We start from the raw sequence: 17,165 nt of genomic DNA, 5'->3' as shown, positions 1-17,165 counted from the left end.
TTTCATTTCTTTGTCTCTGTGTGTGCATTCTAGATAATTTTGTCAAGTCTATCTACTAGCTCACTAATTTCTAATTTGAGTAATTCTCTCCTCAGATATGTCTAATCTGCTATTAAACACACCCATTAAATTTTAATTTCAATTATTATAGTTGTTATTTCTATGATTTATGTTTTATATTGGTTATTTTTATACCCATTCTTTACTCATATTTGCAATTCTATTTTTTTCATGTTAAATTTCCCTATATATATTTGCAATGTCTTTCTAAATAGGACACCTGTTTAATTTTTTTTCTCCTGTTGAACCTCACTCTTAGTGCATTGTTTCTTGTGTGTTTTATGAAATTTGACTGCAAGCTTATTTTTATTCTAACTTTATCTCTGGACTCTTTGAGGCCTGGGTTTCTCCCAGAAAAGTGTAAATGTAAGTTTGTTCTTGCCAATATTTGTCATGATCATTCCCATGTTATAATAGTTCTTTGGAGTCAATATTCCATTGTTTAGATAGTCCCTTATTTAAGAACTCCCATATTGTGGACATTGAGGACATTTATGATATTTTGTTATTATAAATTATGCAGTAGTGAACAGATGCTGATATACTTCAGGTTAATTTTGATGATGTTTTTGTATGTAGTTACCAAACCAGACTACAGAATACATAATGCCGTGATTGAAGTTAATTTTCAAGTGGCCAAAATGATCAGACTAATCTCATTAACAACAAATAGAGAAATATGCCTACTCTTCAAAGGCCAAGGAAAAAGCAGTTTCATAAAGCAGTTGGGCAAATAACCATAAAATAATTTTAATAAATATGTTAAGTAAATAAAACATTTAAAATTAACCTGATCATTTGTCTATCCAATATCATAAAATACTTCTCAAATTCCTTTAAAATGATCAAAATTGGCATCTTGATTATACAAACATACAATTATATGTCTACGCATCCATCACTGGGAAAATTACACCATGTAGAATAAAAACCAATACATATGTGTGAGCATACATACATTCTTATGAAAATTTACCAGCTCACAAAAGTCTATAACAGCATTCATTTTCCATTTTTAAAAATAGATGGTAAGATAATATTGGTGCTGTTACAATCCACCATTAATTATGAGTCCTATGGGGACAGATAAGAACTGTGAATAAATTTAGAAAACATGTATATATGGGAAACAAAACAGATGAACATATGGGAAGAGAAAAAAAGGAGAGAGGGAAGCAAACATAAGAGACTCTAAAGAGAACAAACTGAGGGTTGCTGGAGGGAGGTGGGTGGGGGATGGGCTAGATGGGTGATGGGGATTAAGGAGGGCACTTGTTAGAATGAGCACTGGGTGTTGTATGTAAGTGATAAATCACTGAATTCGACTGAAACCAATATTATACTGTATGTTAACTAACAGAACTTAAATAAAAATTTGAAAGAAAAAAGAAGCAAAAATGAAAATATGTGCATATGAAATTATGCCATTCAATGATGTTATATACGTTTTTGGGGAGCTCCTCCAGTATTTAACAATGTGCATACCTCCCCAAAATGAACTCTCTCCCTTCTAAGGATGAGTGTTAAAATTCATACCTTGCTTCTTGATTAAAAAAATGTTTTCATCAAATACCTTGAATTTTTTGGAGAAAAGGTAAAACGTTGAGAAAAGCACAAAGCTTTAACTTCAACATTTTATGACCTGTTGTTATATTTTGGAATAGATCTATTTTTAGGGTTTAATTTCCTTGGTTAGATGAGAAGTATCTATAGGGATAAGTAGACACATTTAGTTATATGAAAATGCTCCTTTACTAAACAGTAACAGAAAAAAAAACCTGGGGAACGATTATTGTGACATTTATGGGATCTTGACAGGTTTAAAAATCTTGTACCTTTTCCTGTTATCATGACCATGGGAAAAGCTCCCAGCCCCACTATAAAATAGCTTAGAAAAGACTTGCAATAATAGCCCAGTGCTTCATTAGAAAAGCCTGTATTTCCTGCTTCGGTAAACAGCTGATGGAAATAAAGTTCATCTTGTCAACAGGTATATTTATTTCCCATTCTTCTTCTGCTTTGCTAATCTTCCTTTTATGTTTCCTTAATAACACATACTGGAAAAGTTCCTGAATGCTTTTCAAATAAAAAGAAGTTCTGAGGATTGACAAATTTCTGTTGTGTCAACATAGACACGGGCGGCTCCCAGTCTGGAACTCAATGTATAATATCTGAAAAAGATAAATGTAGACCCTTCTTTCCTCATTCATCAGATCAGGAGATATTCAGGTCTACTAATTGGTTTTAATGCATGTTATTCGAATTTTATTGCCAGTACAATAAAGACACAGTGCATTTCATGTATCATAATAGACTGGCATTAAAAAATAACTTAGGGGAGCTGGCTCCAAAAAGAAGGGATAGAAAAGTAAAAATCTAGAGTTGGTGCTATCAAATGAGTTCTTTGGACACTGGGGTCGTGACCGGCGGCAAAATGTAGAACTTAGCAAATAGGAGATAATGCATAAATTCAGGATCATCTGTCGCCTACAATTAATCAGTATGTATTTACCAAAAAAAATATTATTACACACGTGCTACTAATCTGGAGATGTGGAACTCCAAGCATCTTTTAATAAATGATCTTGTGGATCAAATTTCTTACTGATCATCAAATGCTGGAATAAAGTACCACATTTTTGTGTGGTCATAGTAGGGCAGGCAATATTTTGGATTTTCGTAATAAGAAAAAAATTTAATTCACTATTTGATCATATTTTTAATTGGTGTCTTAAACATTGGGTATAAAAATATGATATGAAAAGAGTCCTTGTTTTGATCCACTTCCAGGAAAAATTTATTCTATAATATGTTTTATCACATAAGATCTTTGTAGTTTCTGTGCAGCTTTTACACTTAATCTGCCCCACCTGTGAAGGGAACAGTGGATTTGCACTATTTTTCACAAAAAAAAGTCATTGCATATCAACATATTGACACAACATGAAACATGATAAATGGAATATTAGCTGATAAATTTAGATTAATACTCCATGCAAGTTCAAAAGATAGCTTTTGTTACCATGTCCTACATGTTTTCCTTTCATTAACCTTTAGCCCAAGTTCACTGTAAATCTATCATCTCTACTAAACTCTACACCCTTTGGAAGAGTCTTTCAGTCCTACCAAACCTAAATATGGTCCTTCTTGGGTTTATCTTTTTTTTTTTTTTATGTTATGTTAATCACAATACATTACATCATTAGTTTTTTATGTCGTGTTCCATGATTCATTGTTTGTGTCAGATTACAGCTCTGTACTTCTTCATTCTGCCTTCTTCACCACTTTGTCCTTACCCATGTATCCTATCTCTCAAGGGGTAGGGAGTGTCTCACCCTCTGTGCCAAATACTGAACAGGGCTTACAATATTCCAAATAGTTGACAGCTAATGACATTGTTTCCCATTAAGATAAAGCAGTGATAACCATGATACCTTGTCATCTGAAGTTGATATTTATAACCTATTTCAGTCCTAGGTTACTAATTTCCCTAGAAGATGCTCCTGAGGATCATTTGTGAATGTTTAGATTTTGCTTTTTCTTTCTTTCCAGTGCTTACTCTGCCACTTCAGGTAGCTGTAAATGATCTGTACAGACCCTTATATTTAGGTAAAAGACATTTTGCCTTTCTCAAGGAAATGTCTGCCTCTTCAAAATGATTTTTTTTTTTTTACTTTGAAACAGCATTCTAAACAGTAGATTGTATCTCTTTAGCTGATCTCCTTTACTGAAAACATGGCCAGCTCAAAAGCATCACAAGAAGTACAGCCATTGAATGAGGGACTACCAAGGCACAAAGGGTCACCCTGTCTTTTTCCACTATTTACTTTGCAGAAAGCACATGGCTAATATCAAAGAAATGCTGTTAACACCCTCTTTTGGAAAACTGATTTTTCAGTAATTCAAAGAAAAAATAGCTTACAAACTCCATGAGTGGAGATACAATAAGGACAGCGGGACCAGGTGAATAGCTGTATTATCTAAATGAGAACACATATTTGAGCCTCTCAGGGAATGCACAGTACTTTTCTATAAAAGTTAGTGTGCTGTTCGCCCTTTTTAAATTTACTGTATATGAAGGGATGAAAGAATACTAAAAAAAAACTTCAACTCATGCCCTTCTCTCCTAGAGTCCTTTATTCATCACCCTGATTCAGTGTGTGGTGCAGCTCATGTCAGCTGCTCAACCTGGTTCCCACCTACACACATCCCACCTGTATACAGAGCTTCAATCAGCCTCTATCGTCCCCCGCCATGATTTTGGCCTCTCAACACACTCTCCTCCCTACACACTCCACCCCCCACTCCATGTCCTGGGAGAGAATGACTTAAAGAATAATAGAAGAACCAGGGAGATAACCATGGAAAAAAGCAATTGTATGACAGTCAGGAGGCCTGGTTTCCACTCAGCTCTGCCACTGAATTACCCTGTGAACGTGAGAAAGTCATTTACATTGATGGATCAGAGGGCAAGTTAAACTGTGGCTAAAATCCCTTCCAAATAATTCTATGAAATAAATTGATTATATTATTTCCTTAAAATTTAATCAGTATTAAAAATAAAGCAGAAGGAATTTGTGCTACTGCCTCAGTTGAATATCAGAAAAACAAGTCTTTACTTTCCCTCAGTTGTCCTAATTTCATAACTGTTCGTGGTTTATGTATGAAAGAAAGCCTCACATTTTTCATTCTGACCTCCCTGTCTCAGTTTCCTTACTTATAAAGTGGAGGAGGCAATAATATCTCCTGCTTAAACTTGTTAACAGTCAGCAGGGGGTAATCAATGTACAGCGACTGGCGGTTTACCCAACACAGCAAATGTGAGCCATTGTTGTTGTAATTCCCAGGGTTAAAAATTAAGGGAGTGTGGTTCCAGAAAATATATGAAATTTAAGAAAAAAGTAGTTATCACACATCTGATGAGTGCCAAGATACATAGTGATGCCAGATCAGTCACTCGTCTGCAGAAACACTTCCAAAGGCTTCCCACATCACTTGGAGTAAAGCCAAAGTCTTTATAAGGCCTGCCAGGCCCTGTGTAGTGTGGAGCCCCTTCACCTCTGTGATCACATCTCCTACCCAACCCCCTCTCCCTCAGCTCTAGAGAGATTGCCATCTGACTCTTCCTCCAACTTGCCAGGCACACTCCTGGCATTTCCACTGGATGCACCTTCTGCCTGGGTTGCTTACCCCACATGACCACATGGCTAAATCCCTCATCTCTTTTCTGATTCTGTTCCAGTACCTTCTCCTTGATGAAGCTCACCCTGACATCCTATTTAAAATTGTAACCCTTCCACTTACCACACTATCGTGAGTTCTTTTATGCTTATGCCTCAGTCTAGACAATGAGCTCTTAACTGACCACTGTACTAGAAAAGTCTATTGATTAAAAAAAAAAAAAAAGAGTTCAAGTAAAGAAAACAAAACAAAAACCTGTGTTCAATTTCTGATTTAGAAAAATAGTTGCTAAGTGACCTTAGGTATATTACTTAATGCTGGCCCTGAATTTCCTTATCTATAAAGTGAAATTATAATATCTACTAAAATTAACTGGAACTGTGATCCAAGAGACAGAAGACACAAAACAAATGCTTAAAGAAAGAGAGGAGATGAAGTGGCATACCAAACTGAAAATGCCAAGAGTTTGCTCTTTCAGGCATAACTTGGTCTGAGGGCTCAAATGATGCCACTAAATTTCAGTCTTTCTCCATCTTTTGGCTTTTATCTTTTCTTTGTTAAACCCATCCTCAGGCTCTGTATATTGTGGTAAGATAAAGCTTTGAGATGCTCTTGATCTACATTCTTGCCGTTTTAATTACAACAGGAAAGACAAGTGTTCTTTTCCCAATAGTTTCAACAAGTCTTGAGACTAATTTTGATGGGCTTGAACTGGATCAAATACTGATCCCTAAAACAATCCCTACAGCTAAAGAAATAAAATACACTAATTTGCTACCATCTAGGTCACATGCCTACCCCTGGAGCTGGAACTGGACCTGAAAACCTATAGAATGGGAAAGAGAAAGATATAATTCTGCACAAGAAATTTAGGGTCATGCTTCCAAAAACAGAAAGTGAATGCTGAGTGGGCCAGAAATTCCTATACAATGTATAACCCTGTCATATTTTTGTAAAATTAAATGAAATATTATTTGTAAAACACTGATGAATAGCATTGATACGTAAACACAATGGTCAATACATAAAAGTTTCTAATGCTGAACACAGTTCTTGGCATATAGCAGGTGCTAAGAAAATGTCAAGAGAGTAAAATAAATAAGTAAAAACTGAATCTGCTAGAGGAATTCTTAGAATGAGTAATTTATAGATAATTTTGCTTAATTTTCAGTTAACTCTAGTTACAATCTCTTGTTGGCAGAGACTGTAAGAAATTAAGTCACATCTATTGTTTTCACAGCTTTGTGAATGTATCCTACTGAATCTAATGCAATCATACAAATATAGGAAATGTAGAAATACAAATACAATACAGATAGAAAAATAGAAAAAGGAATTTTAGCCTATATCCCAACCCACTATAGCAGTTAATTCATACAAATATAGAAAAGGCAATTTTAGCCTACACCCTAACCCACTATCGCAGTTAACTCACCCAACAAATAAATATGGGGCTTCACTTAAGTTTTCAGACTATGCTGGCTCTGGGAATGTAAACAAGAGGGCATGGCACCATCCTTAAGAGCTGTATTTCTTTGTTTAACACCTAAGGATTGTAGTATATAACGATAAACATAGCAAAGACCTGTTTATAGCATAGGAAAAAAAAACAGACGATTTTAAAAAGTAAGCAACTTAGTAAAATACAGATTTCCTAATGAAAAAAAAAAAGAAAGAATAAGTGATAATAATTTTCAAGAAGTTGTTAAGCATCAGTAAAATTCTGATAGAGAATTTTAGGGGCCCTACATAAGAAAGAGGGATGGGGAGGGATACCACCTAGAAAGTATCATTTAAGCTGAGAACTCAAAAGGAGAAAGAACTTTACATGGAACTTGAGGAAGGAGCTGTTGAGAATTCAGGCTTGGCCTTTAGTGAGAACTTGAATCCCAGCTCTGCCTCTCACTTGCTGTGTGAATTTGGGCAAGTTACTTCACCTCTCTATGCCTCGTTTTCTTCATCAGTAAAATGAAAATAATAGTAACTGTGTTAAAGACTGGTAAGACACTACTTTCATCCAAGCTCTCATTTCCTCTTGCAAAACTGGTAACCTTCCCCACTAGCCTTCCTGACTCTTCACCCCTGCAGCTCACCCATTATGCTACCGCTACAGTCATTTTTCCCCACTGCAAATCAGACTGTGTTACTTCTTTTACAGTGACTCCTCTTTACTTTTTGCAAAATCCAAATTACTTAGTATGGTGTGCGCATCCTTCCATGATATGGCCCTTGTCTACCTCTCCAGTTTTTTTTTTCCACCGTGACCCCTCACCCACCCTAGTCTTAAACCCTTAGGTTCATACACATTAACTACTTAAAACTCCTGTAACATGCATGCTGTTTCCTATCTCTGTAACCCTTGTGTAGTCAGTGTTCTCTGCTTGGAAATTTGTTCTTGGTGAACACCAGGGTCAATTCTGTTACCTCTTCCAATGCACTTGTATTAGCTTTTTCCAGCAGACCCCAACCTAGAGCAGACCACCATACCATATGTATTGGATTTCCAATTGCCTCACCCCATATAAATGATAGTAATGCTTTGTGGGTGTGGCATGGCAATGGGAATGATCTAATAAGGAAAGAGAAACTGATAATACAAGAGAAAGGGAATAATTTAAAGAGAAAAGGTCTTGAAAAATAAAACATTTTAAAAAGAGGAGTGGTTTACAGAGCATGAGTGGAGACATTGGCCTTTGAGAGAGTTGGGCCTCTCCCTTTCATTGTAATAGAGGGACAGCCCACAGGATTGATACAGGTGAATTTAGGTTGATACACTGAGCAGAAGGAAGAAGGAGCAGTTTCTATTTCATGGCTTCTTTTTTCTTCATGAAGCATAAGATAGGATACTACCTAAAAGTGAAGGGAGAGAAGACACTATAGCAGAAATGCAGAGAAAAGAGGTATAAAATACAAGTCTGGGAGAGTGGAAGGTTGAGGTGATAATAATCTTCATCCAATGGGCTCTGAGGCAAGGTCATCAAATGAACGTGGGTAGGTCCTATTGGAAATTTGAGATAAAGAGGAACAACTTGACAAGGAAAGTATAATGTGATTGTCGGACAGCATTGATGGTCCATTTGACATCTGTGGTAATGAATTTGCAGTTAAAGAGTCAGTTTGGTCAGCATGGTTGTGCATTTTCCTCCAGGGCCATGCAGCTGCTCAGGTGGGAACATAGGGAAGTGATATTTGGTTTTACCCATGATTGCCTTCTTGCCGGATGATACAGTGGAAGCAAAGAACCACAAGGGAGTTGTAGATTTTTATTAAAGATTATCATGGGTAACTGTGATTCCAAGCTGTTCAAGAAGAGAGGAGAGGGCATGAGGGAATTATTGAATGTGAAAAGTGAAAGAGCAAACATGCTAGAGTAGGAATAGTAATCTGTGCTGATCAGACAGTAGAGCAACAAAAATGGTATTTTAAAAGAAAAGCAGCTATGGCAATAAGAGTTCATGAATACTCTTTTCTACACATTGTTTATGACATGTTAAACAATTTTGAGGGAGACCCCCCCCACCAAGAACTAACATATAAATCAGAAAATCTAGCCACAAAATGATGGTAGGTATTTAGCAATGCCATTAGTAAGCTAATAAATGATCATGTTCATGTCTGTTCAAAACTCAAGAGTCACCTGTGAATAATCCTGGATTTCAGGGTTTCTACAAAGGTAAACCACATGATCCTAATACCTAAAAGCAACTGCAGTTTTCTCAAAAGATACAACAAAAAAATTACTGATATAAACGGAAGTTTTCCCCTAGTTTCACATGCCATTGGTCTTTGTTTTAGACAGAGTGGGACTGGGTGGGAGCCCATCAAAGAACAGCTTTCCATGCAGTTGGCATGATTCTCTAGTTGATGCGGTAGAAGTAACTACATAGTTGAAGTATCACTTCTCATCTACCTTGAATTTAAGTCTCCCATTTCTATTCCTGGTCCAGAATTGATGACATAGACTACCAATTACCGGCTTCATGAATCCACCCTCCCCCGATTAACAATACACACAAAATTAATATTTCTTTGTTAAGGTATAAAATCCATTCAAAATGAGTAATTTATTACTTCCTAAGATGACTCAAAGCCCACAGTGAGAAGCAGACAACCTGGGCCTAGAAAAATGTGACTTCTTTATTTCCCAAAGAATCCCAGAGAGTTCCTAAGAAGAGAAAATTGGGATATTAAAAGCTGCCTGCCTGGAAGTCTGGTTCAACATCTGCAAATCAATATGATACAATACATTCATAAAAGAAAGAACAAGAACCATATGATCCTCTCAATAGATGCAGAAAAAGCATTTGACAAAGTACAGCATCCTTTCTTGATTAAAACTCTTCAGAGTATAGGATAGAGGGTACATACCTCAATATCATAAAAGACACCTATGAAAAACCCACAGTGAATATCATTCTCAATGGGGAAAAACTGAGAGCTTTCTCCCTAAGGTCAGGAACACGGCAGGGATGTCCACTATCACCATTGCTATTCAACATAGTATTAGAAGTCCTAGCCACAGCAATCAGACAACAAAAAGATAAAACACATCCAAATCGGCAAAGAAGTCAAACTCTCACTGTTTGCAGATGATATGATACTTTATGTGGAAAACCCAAAAGACTCCACCCCAAAACTGCCAAAACTCATTGAAGAATTCAGTAAAGTGGCAGGATATAAAATCAATGCACAGAAATCAGTTGCATTTATATATACCAACAACAAGACAGAAGAAAGAGAAATTAGGGCGCCTGGGTGGCTCAGTTGGTTAAGCGACTGCCTTCGGCTCAGGTCATGATCCTGGAGTCCTGGGATCGAGTCCCACATCAGGCTCCCTGCTCGGCAGGGAGTCTGCTTCTCCCTCTGACCTTCCCCCCTCTCATGCTCTCTCTCTATCTCATTGTCTCTCAAATGAATAAATAAAATATTTAAAAAAAAAGAAGAAAGAGAAATTAAGGAGTCGATCCCATTTATAATTACACCCTGCACCATAAGATACCTAGGAATAAATCTAACCAAAGAGGCAAAGAATCTGTACTCAGAAAACTATAAAATACTCATGAAAGAAATGGAGGAAGACACAAAGAAATGGAAAAACGTTCCATGCTCATGCACTGGAAGAACAAATATTGTGAAGATGTCAATGCTACCTAGAGCATTCTACACATTCAATGCAATCCCTATCAAAATACCATCCACTTTTTTTCAAAGAAATGGAACAAATAATCCTAAAATTTGTATGGAACCAGAAAAGACCCCTAATAGCCAGAGGAATGTTGAAAAAGAAAAGCAAAGCTGGTGGCATTGCAATTCCGGACTTCAAGCTCTATTACAAAGCTGTCATCATCAAGACAGTATGGTCCTGGCATAAAAACAGACACATAGATCAATGGAACAGAATAGAGAGCCCAGAAATGGACCCTCAACTCTATGGTCAACTCATCTTCGACAAAGCAGGAAAGAATGTCCAATGGAAAGAAGACAGTCTCTTCAACAAATGGTGTTGGGAAAATTGGACAGCCACATGCAGAAGAATGAAACTGGACCATTTCCTTACACCACACACAAAAATAGACTCCAAATGGTTGAAAGACCTAAATGTGAGACAGGAGTCCATCAAAATCCTGAAGGAGAACAGGCAGCAACCTCTTCGACCTCAGCCACAGCAACTTCTTCCTAGAAACATCGCCAAAGGCAAGGGAAGCAAGGGCAAAAATGAAATATTGGGACTTCATCAAGATAAAAAGCTTTTGCAGAGCAAAAGAAACAGTCAACAAAACCAAAAGACAACCGACAGAATGGGAGAAGATATTTACAAATGACATATCTAATAAAGGGCTAGTATCCAAAATCTATAAAGAACTCATCAAACTCAACACCCAAAGAACAAATGATCCAATCAAGAAATGGGCAGAAGACATGAACAGACATTTCTGCAAAGAAGACATCCAAATGGTCAAAAGACACATGAAAAAGTGTTCAACATCACTCGGCATCAGGGAAATCCAAATCAAAACTTCAATGAGATACCACCTCACACCAGTCAGAATGGCTAAAATTAGTAAGTCAAGAAATGACAGATGTTGGCAGGGATGCAGAGAAAGGGGAACCCTCCTACACTGTTGGTGGGAATGCAAGCTGGTGCAGCCACTCTGGAAAACAGTATGGAGGTTCCTCAAAAAGTTGAAAATAGAGCTACCATACGACCCAGCAATTGTACTACTGGGTATTTACCCCAAAGATACAAATGTAGTGATCCGAAGGGATACGTGCACCCCAATGTTTATAGCAGCAGTGTCCACAATAGCCAAACTATGGAAAGAGCCAAGATGTCCATCAACAGATAAATGGATAAAGATGATGTGGTATATATACACAATGGAATATTATGCAGCTATCAAAAGGAATGGAATCTTGCCATTTGCAACAACGTGGATGGAACTAGAGGGTATTATGCTGAGCAAAATAAGTCAGTCAGAGAAAGATATGTATCATATGATCTCACTGATATGAGGATTTCTTAATCTCAGGAAACAAACTGAGGGTTGCTGGAGTGGTTGGGGGGTGGGAGGGAGGGGATGCCTGGGTGATAGATATTGGGGAGGGTATGTGCTATGGTGAGCACTGTGAATTGTGTAAGACTGTTGAATCACAGACCTGTACCTCTGAAACAAATAATACATTCTATGTTAAAAAAAAAAAAAAAAAGACGATAGCAGGAGGGGTAAAATGAAGGGAGGGAAATCAGAGGGGGAGATGAACCATGAGAGACTATGGACTCTGAGAAACAAACTAGGGTTCGGGGGGGGGTAGGGGGGGATGGGTTAGCCTGGTGATGGGTATTTAAGAGGGCACATATTGAATGGAGCACTGGGTGTTATACACAAACAATGAATCATGGAACACTACATCAAAAACTAATGATGTAATGTATGGTGATTAACATAACACAATAAAATTTAAAATAAATAAAAATAAATAAATAAAAGCTGCCTGCATTTCACAACAATATCATTGAGAAAGAAAACGTAGCTAAGTAAGGACCTGAGGTTAAGGATGTTAGTGGAAAGATATGACCATCTGCTCTCGCTTTTACCCTGCTGTCTCTACAGAAACATGATTTAGTTAAAAGGTGCAGAAGCTTCTTATGGGTGTTTGGAAATGGAGTGTGTGAGCCTGATGTTGTCCTAGTGATGTGGGTATTCCAGGATTTTGTTATTTATTTCTTAGTAAGTATTATACCTGGTTTTCACTATTGAGGAGATGATGATATTGAAGCAATATTTTCATAGTAAATTCTCTAGCTTCCCTTAGCTGTGGGAGTTTAAGTTTTTATACTTCCCACTAATTCTTTTTTTTTTAAATAAATGTTTTGTTAGAACAAGTCAGCATGGCATTCCACTAGTTACTAATCAACATTACAAAATGTAAGACAATGATACATGATTAATACTAATCTTGTATAGTAGTACATTTGTTGTCTGATAAATATAAACCAGGAACACAAATAAAAGAAAAGGATGATATCAACACAAGAGACCCCCCGCCCCAATCTCCCAAGATTGTCAGTTGACAGTTGACATCAGTGACCATCCTGTCTGGCCCTGGGTTGTTTCAGTTGTACTGACTGCCTCTGAATTTTCTTTTCATGGCACGGGCCTCCGAGCTCTCTAGAGTTTGCAAACAATTTGCCTTTTAAAAAGCCACTGTAGACACTTTCAAGCCTCAGTTCTTCCTCCAGCAACAGAGTCCTATCTAGAAAGCAAAAGTTTTTTCTTTTCTTTTTAAGTTCCCTGTTCCTCCTTAGACCCAATCATAAAATATATAAAAATTTCACAGTACTGTAGGGCAACTGATTTATGTATAGATCCCATTCTTTCTCTGACTGGAAGGATGTTTCACAGCAAGCTTTACTAACTAACCTTTTCCTCCACCCTCAATCTCCATGCAGTCAGTTTCTCACAGGATGAGGCACTATGATTTTATTTTTAAAGGGACTTTATACATGTTTCCAGAACATAGCATCTTAAAGCACATTTAAGCCGAAGGAATGTAGTTTTACCAGGTATATGAAGCGATTCTTCCACTCCAGTCACACATGTCTTAAGGATGGCTAGCAGTGCCATCGTGCATGCCTGGCTTTGATTCGTATACACCTGAGAATTGTCTGTGGGGAAAATGTACAGAGGTAGCATTTCACTTTTATGTTTTTCATCAAACAGCTTCCTAGGGACAGAGGGAAAGGTATGAAAGTTGTTAGGGAAAACATTCTCTATTACCAGGAGGTTGTTTCTTCAGAAGTCAGAGGCTTGTGTGCTTTGTGAAAGGAATACGAAATTAAACCTGTACTAGAGACTTTCTTTCAGATAATCAGGCTTTACAAAGCCACCTTTGCCTCATACAAACAAGATGCTCTACAGGTATATGCTTAGAAGTTATTTTATCATAGAATTAAAGGAACTTTGATTCTAAAATGTATGCTTCTGTGTACTAGTGTGAAATATGCAGTGTCTGAAACATTCTCAACCAAAGAAAGAATGGCAAGTCCACACTTGGGACTGGTGTTGGATGGTTTGTGGGATCCAGGAAATCTCACTTGAGTCTCCCTCCCTCAGCGACTGGAATCCTACCACCTGAAGTTTAGTCCTTTGAATTAAGGCTTTGTATTTTCAGTCTTCATTAATACGAACCAAACCCTAAGTGAGCAATATTTAAAATAATTATTAATCCAAGAAACATACTCTTAACTATAGAGAATGAACAGATGGTTACCCAAAGGGAGGTTGGGGGGAGGGATGGGTGTAATAGGCAATGGGGATTAAGAGGACACTTACCAGCATGAGCAGTGAGTACTGTATAGAAGTATTGAATCACTGTATTATACCCCCGAAACTAATAGAATACTGTATGTTAACTATACTGGAAGTAGAATTATAAACGTAATTAAAAATAATTATTAGTGATGATCTCTTTAAGAAATATTTATCACTTTTCTTTATATACTAAGAGCTACTTGTGAGAAAGTAGAAGGTAACATTAATTGCCCACTTTGCTAGGGGATAGGTAGATAAGATGGCAAACCTGAAATTCCACTGGCTGCCTACACAGGCAGACCTCTAGCAACTCCAGACAGTTAGAAGGAAATAGGAGGGTGTTGAGTGTCTTAAACGTGGGGTATTAAAAAACAAAGATGTTATAGGTAACTTCGAGACCTATTCTGCAGCTTTGCTTAGGTCTGATAGGATGACAATATTGAAAAATTATGTTGACCTCAGGATCTTAGTCTTCTTTCCGTTGTGATTCTCAAGTTGATGCTTTGATTTGTGGTATTGAAGTCTTATGCCCTCTGTGTCTTCATAGGTTGGTTCCATTTTATTGCAGAATATTTTCAGTGTGCATCTCCTAAACAAGCACCAAAACCATGCTGCAGCCTTGAGAATGTCGAGAAAACACTTACAAAACAAGGCTCCCTCTGGAAATGTCTTCCCACAGCACAGGGACTTTCTCCCCTGCTATCAGAAGGACACTGAAAGTCAGTGCACAGCTTTGACTACAGCTCCTCATTTGCTTTAATTTAAAGGTCCCAATCTCAGTTCCTTATGGAGTGTTTAGGTTTCCTTGTAGGCCTCTTAGGAATCATAAGCTTCTCTACTCCTTAACCGTATACTGCATTGCTGTAATTGAAGCTCTTTTGTTGCTGTAATTTCTTCCTAATGTTACAGCTTCAGTCAAGTATTTTTTTTTCCCTCTGGAGGCATTAATGATTGCCAGTTTTGAAAATACCCTTGCTGGGTATGTACTTTTTACTTCCGGTGCCAAATCACACCACTGTTTCCTATTCTTCCTCAAGGTGAGAGGACTTTCCACCTTTTTTTCTTTACCGTTTAGCATACACCATGCCCTTTTTATCCACTGGAGTGGAATTTAGAGTATCTTTGCCAACCAGTTACAAAGTCGTTCTTCATAGTTTCATGGAGTTCACCAATTTACAGTACGTATCTCAGGACAGAGGGTCTAAATTTTGTTTAATTTGCTATCAGCCTTGAAATTATTGGTCACTAGAGCTTATGATAGTCAACCCTTGCTAAGGATTTACCTATGGTTTATAGCATGTCGTTAAAATAAATGGTTATTTTCCAATGACAAGGCCTGCCCTGAGATACAAAATTGAAAGGGAGGATCCTTCTTCAAATTCAACAGAGTGTACTGGAGAATATCCTCTTGTTTGAAGTTAAGCGAGTTTTTCTTTATTTAATCCTGGTAACTATTTCTAATAATACACCATTAAATATATGCTTATTACAATCAAACTTCAAAATCTTCTTTTCATTCACATACACACATGCATACACACACATACACAACACACACAAAACCTATCTCCCATTAAAGAAGGAAGACTGCTTAATTACTGTTTTTACAGAAAGTTACAAACATCAGGAAAGATCTGAAATAGAAGCAGCCACCCGTTAGCCTGGATTTACTGAGTGCCCACACTATGCCTATCCCTGTTCTAGGACCTGGAGAAAGCTTTAAGCAAGGCAGACAAATTTGTAGCTCCCACAGAGTCCGAGTTCCAGAAACTTAATCCAGACTTCTCTTCCCATTTAAATTTACTTTGTTTTATCTTATCTGATATTTACCAAAGGACCTTATATTCTTCATCCAATAGGAACAAGTTCTCCATGATGAGAACACCAATTTGTCTTTTAGTGCTTGGAATTATGCAATTTATCCTAAAGTCATCTGTTTCTGAGAGTAGTACAAGTCTATTTCATTATATAAAAATGAAATACACTGAAATTTATTATTATTTTACTGAACATAAATCAGGAAATAGATTCAATATACATTACCTAAGGACTGACATTTCAAGCCCCTTAGCCATGTGTTTCAGTAAATGTGTTTCCATGTTCATTTACTGCCTCATTTTGAATCATTGCCTGTTGATGTCTCTCCCTTCAGCCTGGATGAACCATTTCATTCCAAGGGTGAGAGATTCTACAAAATAATAGAAAGCCTTGGCCTGAGCTATACAAAACACTTGCTGATTATCATATTGTATAGAACTCAAAAGAAGGATTGATACAGGGCCCAGTGTAGTCTTTTTTAATTTGAACTTTGTTTTGTTTTATTAAAATACAAATAAAATCACAGTAACTCCCAGTATTTTTATGAACATTTTTCTACTTACTTTGACAGTCTCAAATATCTTACTGATTGATGCATATTTTATACTTTATTGTATAATTTTTAGGCTTTAAGTTTATGATTTGATACAAAAGAATTGCACTTTTCCACCTGTACAATGAAAATTTGAAACACTGGCTTGAGTATACAGAAATACACATTGAAGGTACATTCAGATGATTTTGGTAATGTAAGTTAATTTCAAATGTTGGGCAGTAATTATGAAAACCTCCCAGGGCGACCCAGAGAATATCAGTGAGTTCTCCATTCTGCTGTGGGATTTCTTTCTGAGATAAATGTCGTTCTGTGTGTGTTTTTCTCTCAGGAGGTCGAGCTGTGTCGTGTTAGTAGTCAAGAGAAGCTGGGCCTGACAGTCTGTTACAGAACGGATGATGAAGAAGACACAGGCATTTATGTCAGCGAGGTAAGAAATGCTGAGGAGGAGAGGTAGGGGGAGGGAGACTGCGAAGAATGGAGTCAAATGACTCACGTCAAGAAAATCCTTGGGAGGCCTGAATGTGAAGAATTGGCCATGTTCCAATCCTTGTCACTTTCAGTTAAGAAAGTAAATTATGTTGCCCAAGTAATGTAATTATTATCAGCTTGTTTAATGGGGATGCTTTCACCAAAGAATCCCAGTAAGGAAAACTGCAAAAATGGGAACGTTGCCTAAATTTGAATAAATTCCCCTAAGTATGCAGAAAGTCAAACAAAGTTTCTGATGGGCAAACATT

The 17,165-nt window shown here is 37.2% G+C and overlaps 1 protein-coding gene across 2 annotated transcripts in view; it reads left to right on the top strand.

Moving 5' to 3' along the window:
* The window catches only part of PDZRN4 (PDZ domain containing ring finger 4), a 351,915-nt gene that overhangs the window by 314,789 nt on the left and 19,961 nt on the right, over positions 1-17,165 (top strand). For both annotated transcript variants that reach the window (XM_035002869.1, XM_035002870.1), the window contains one exon: positions 16,757-16,855. In XM_035002869.1, coding sequence (XP_034858760.1) covers positions 16,757-16,855 — 99 coding nt within the window. The remainder of the gene's footprint in view (positions 1-16,756; positions 16,856-17,165) is intronic.

Source organism: Mirounga leonina, unplaced genomic scaffold (genome assembly GCF_011800145.1).
Source record: "Mirounga leonina isolate KUSES-001 unplaced genomic scaffold, KU_Mleo_1.0 Mir_126, whole genome shotgun sequence".
Lineage (NCBI taxonomy): Eukaryota > Metazoa > Chordata > Mammalia > Carnivora > Phocidae > Mirounga > Mirounga leonina.
The sequence above is the reverse complement of the archived record's forward strand: the minus strand, read 5'-3'. Positions and strand labels throughout refer to the sequence as shown.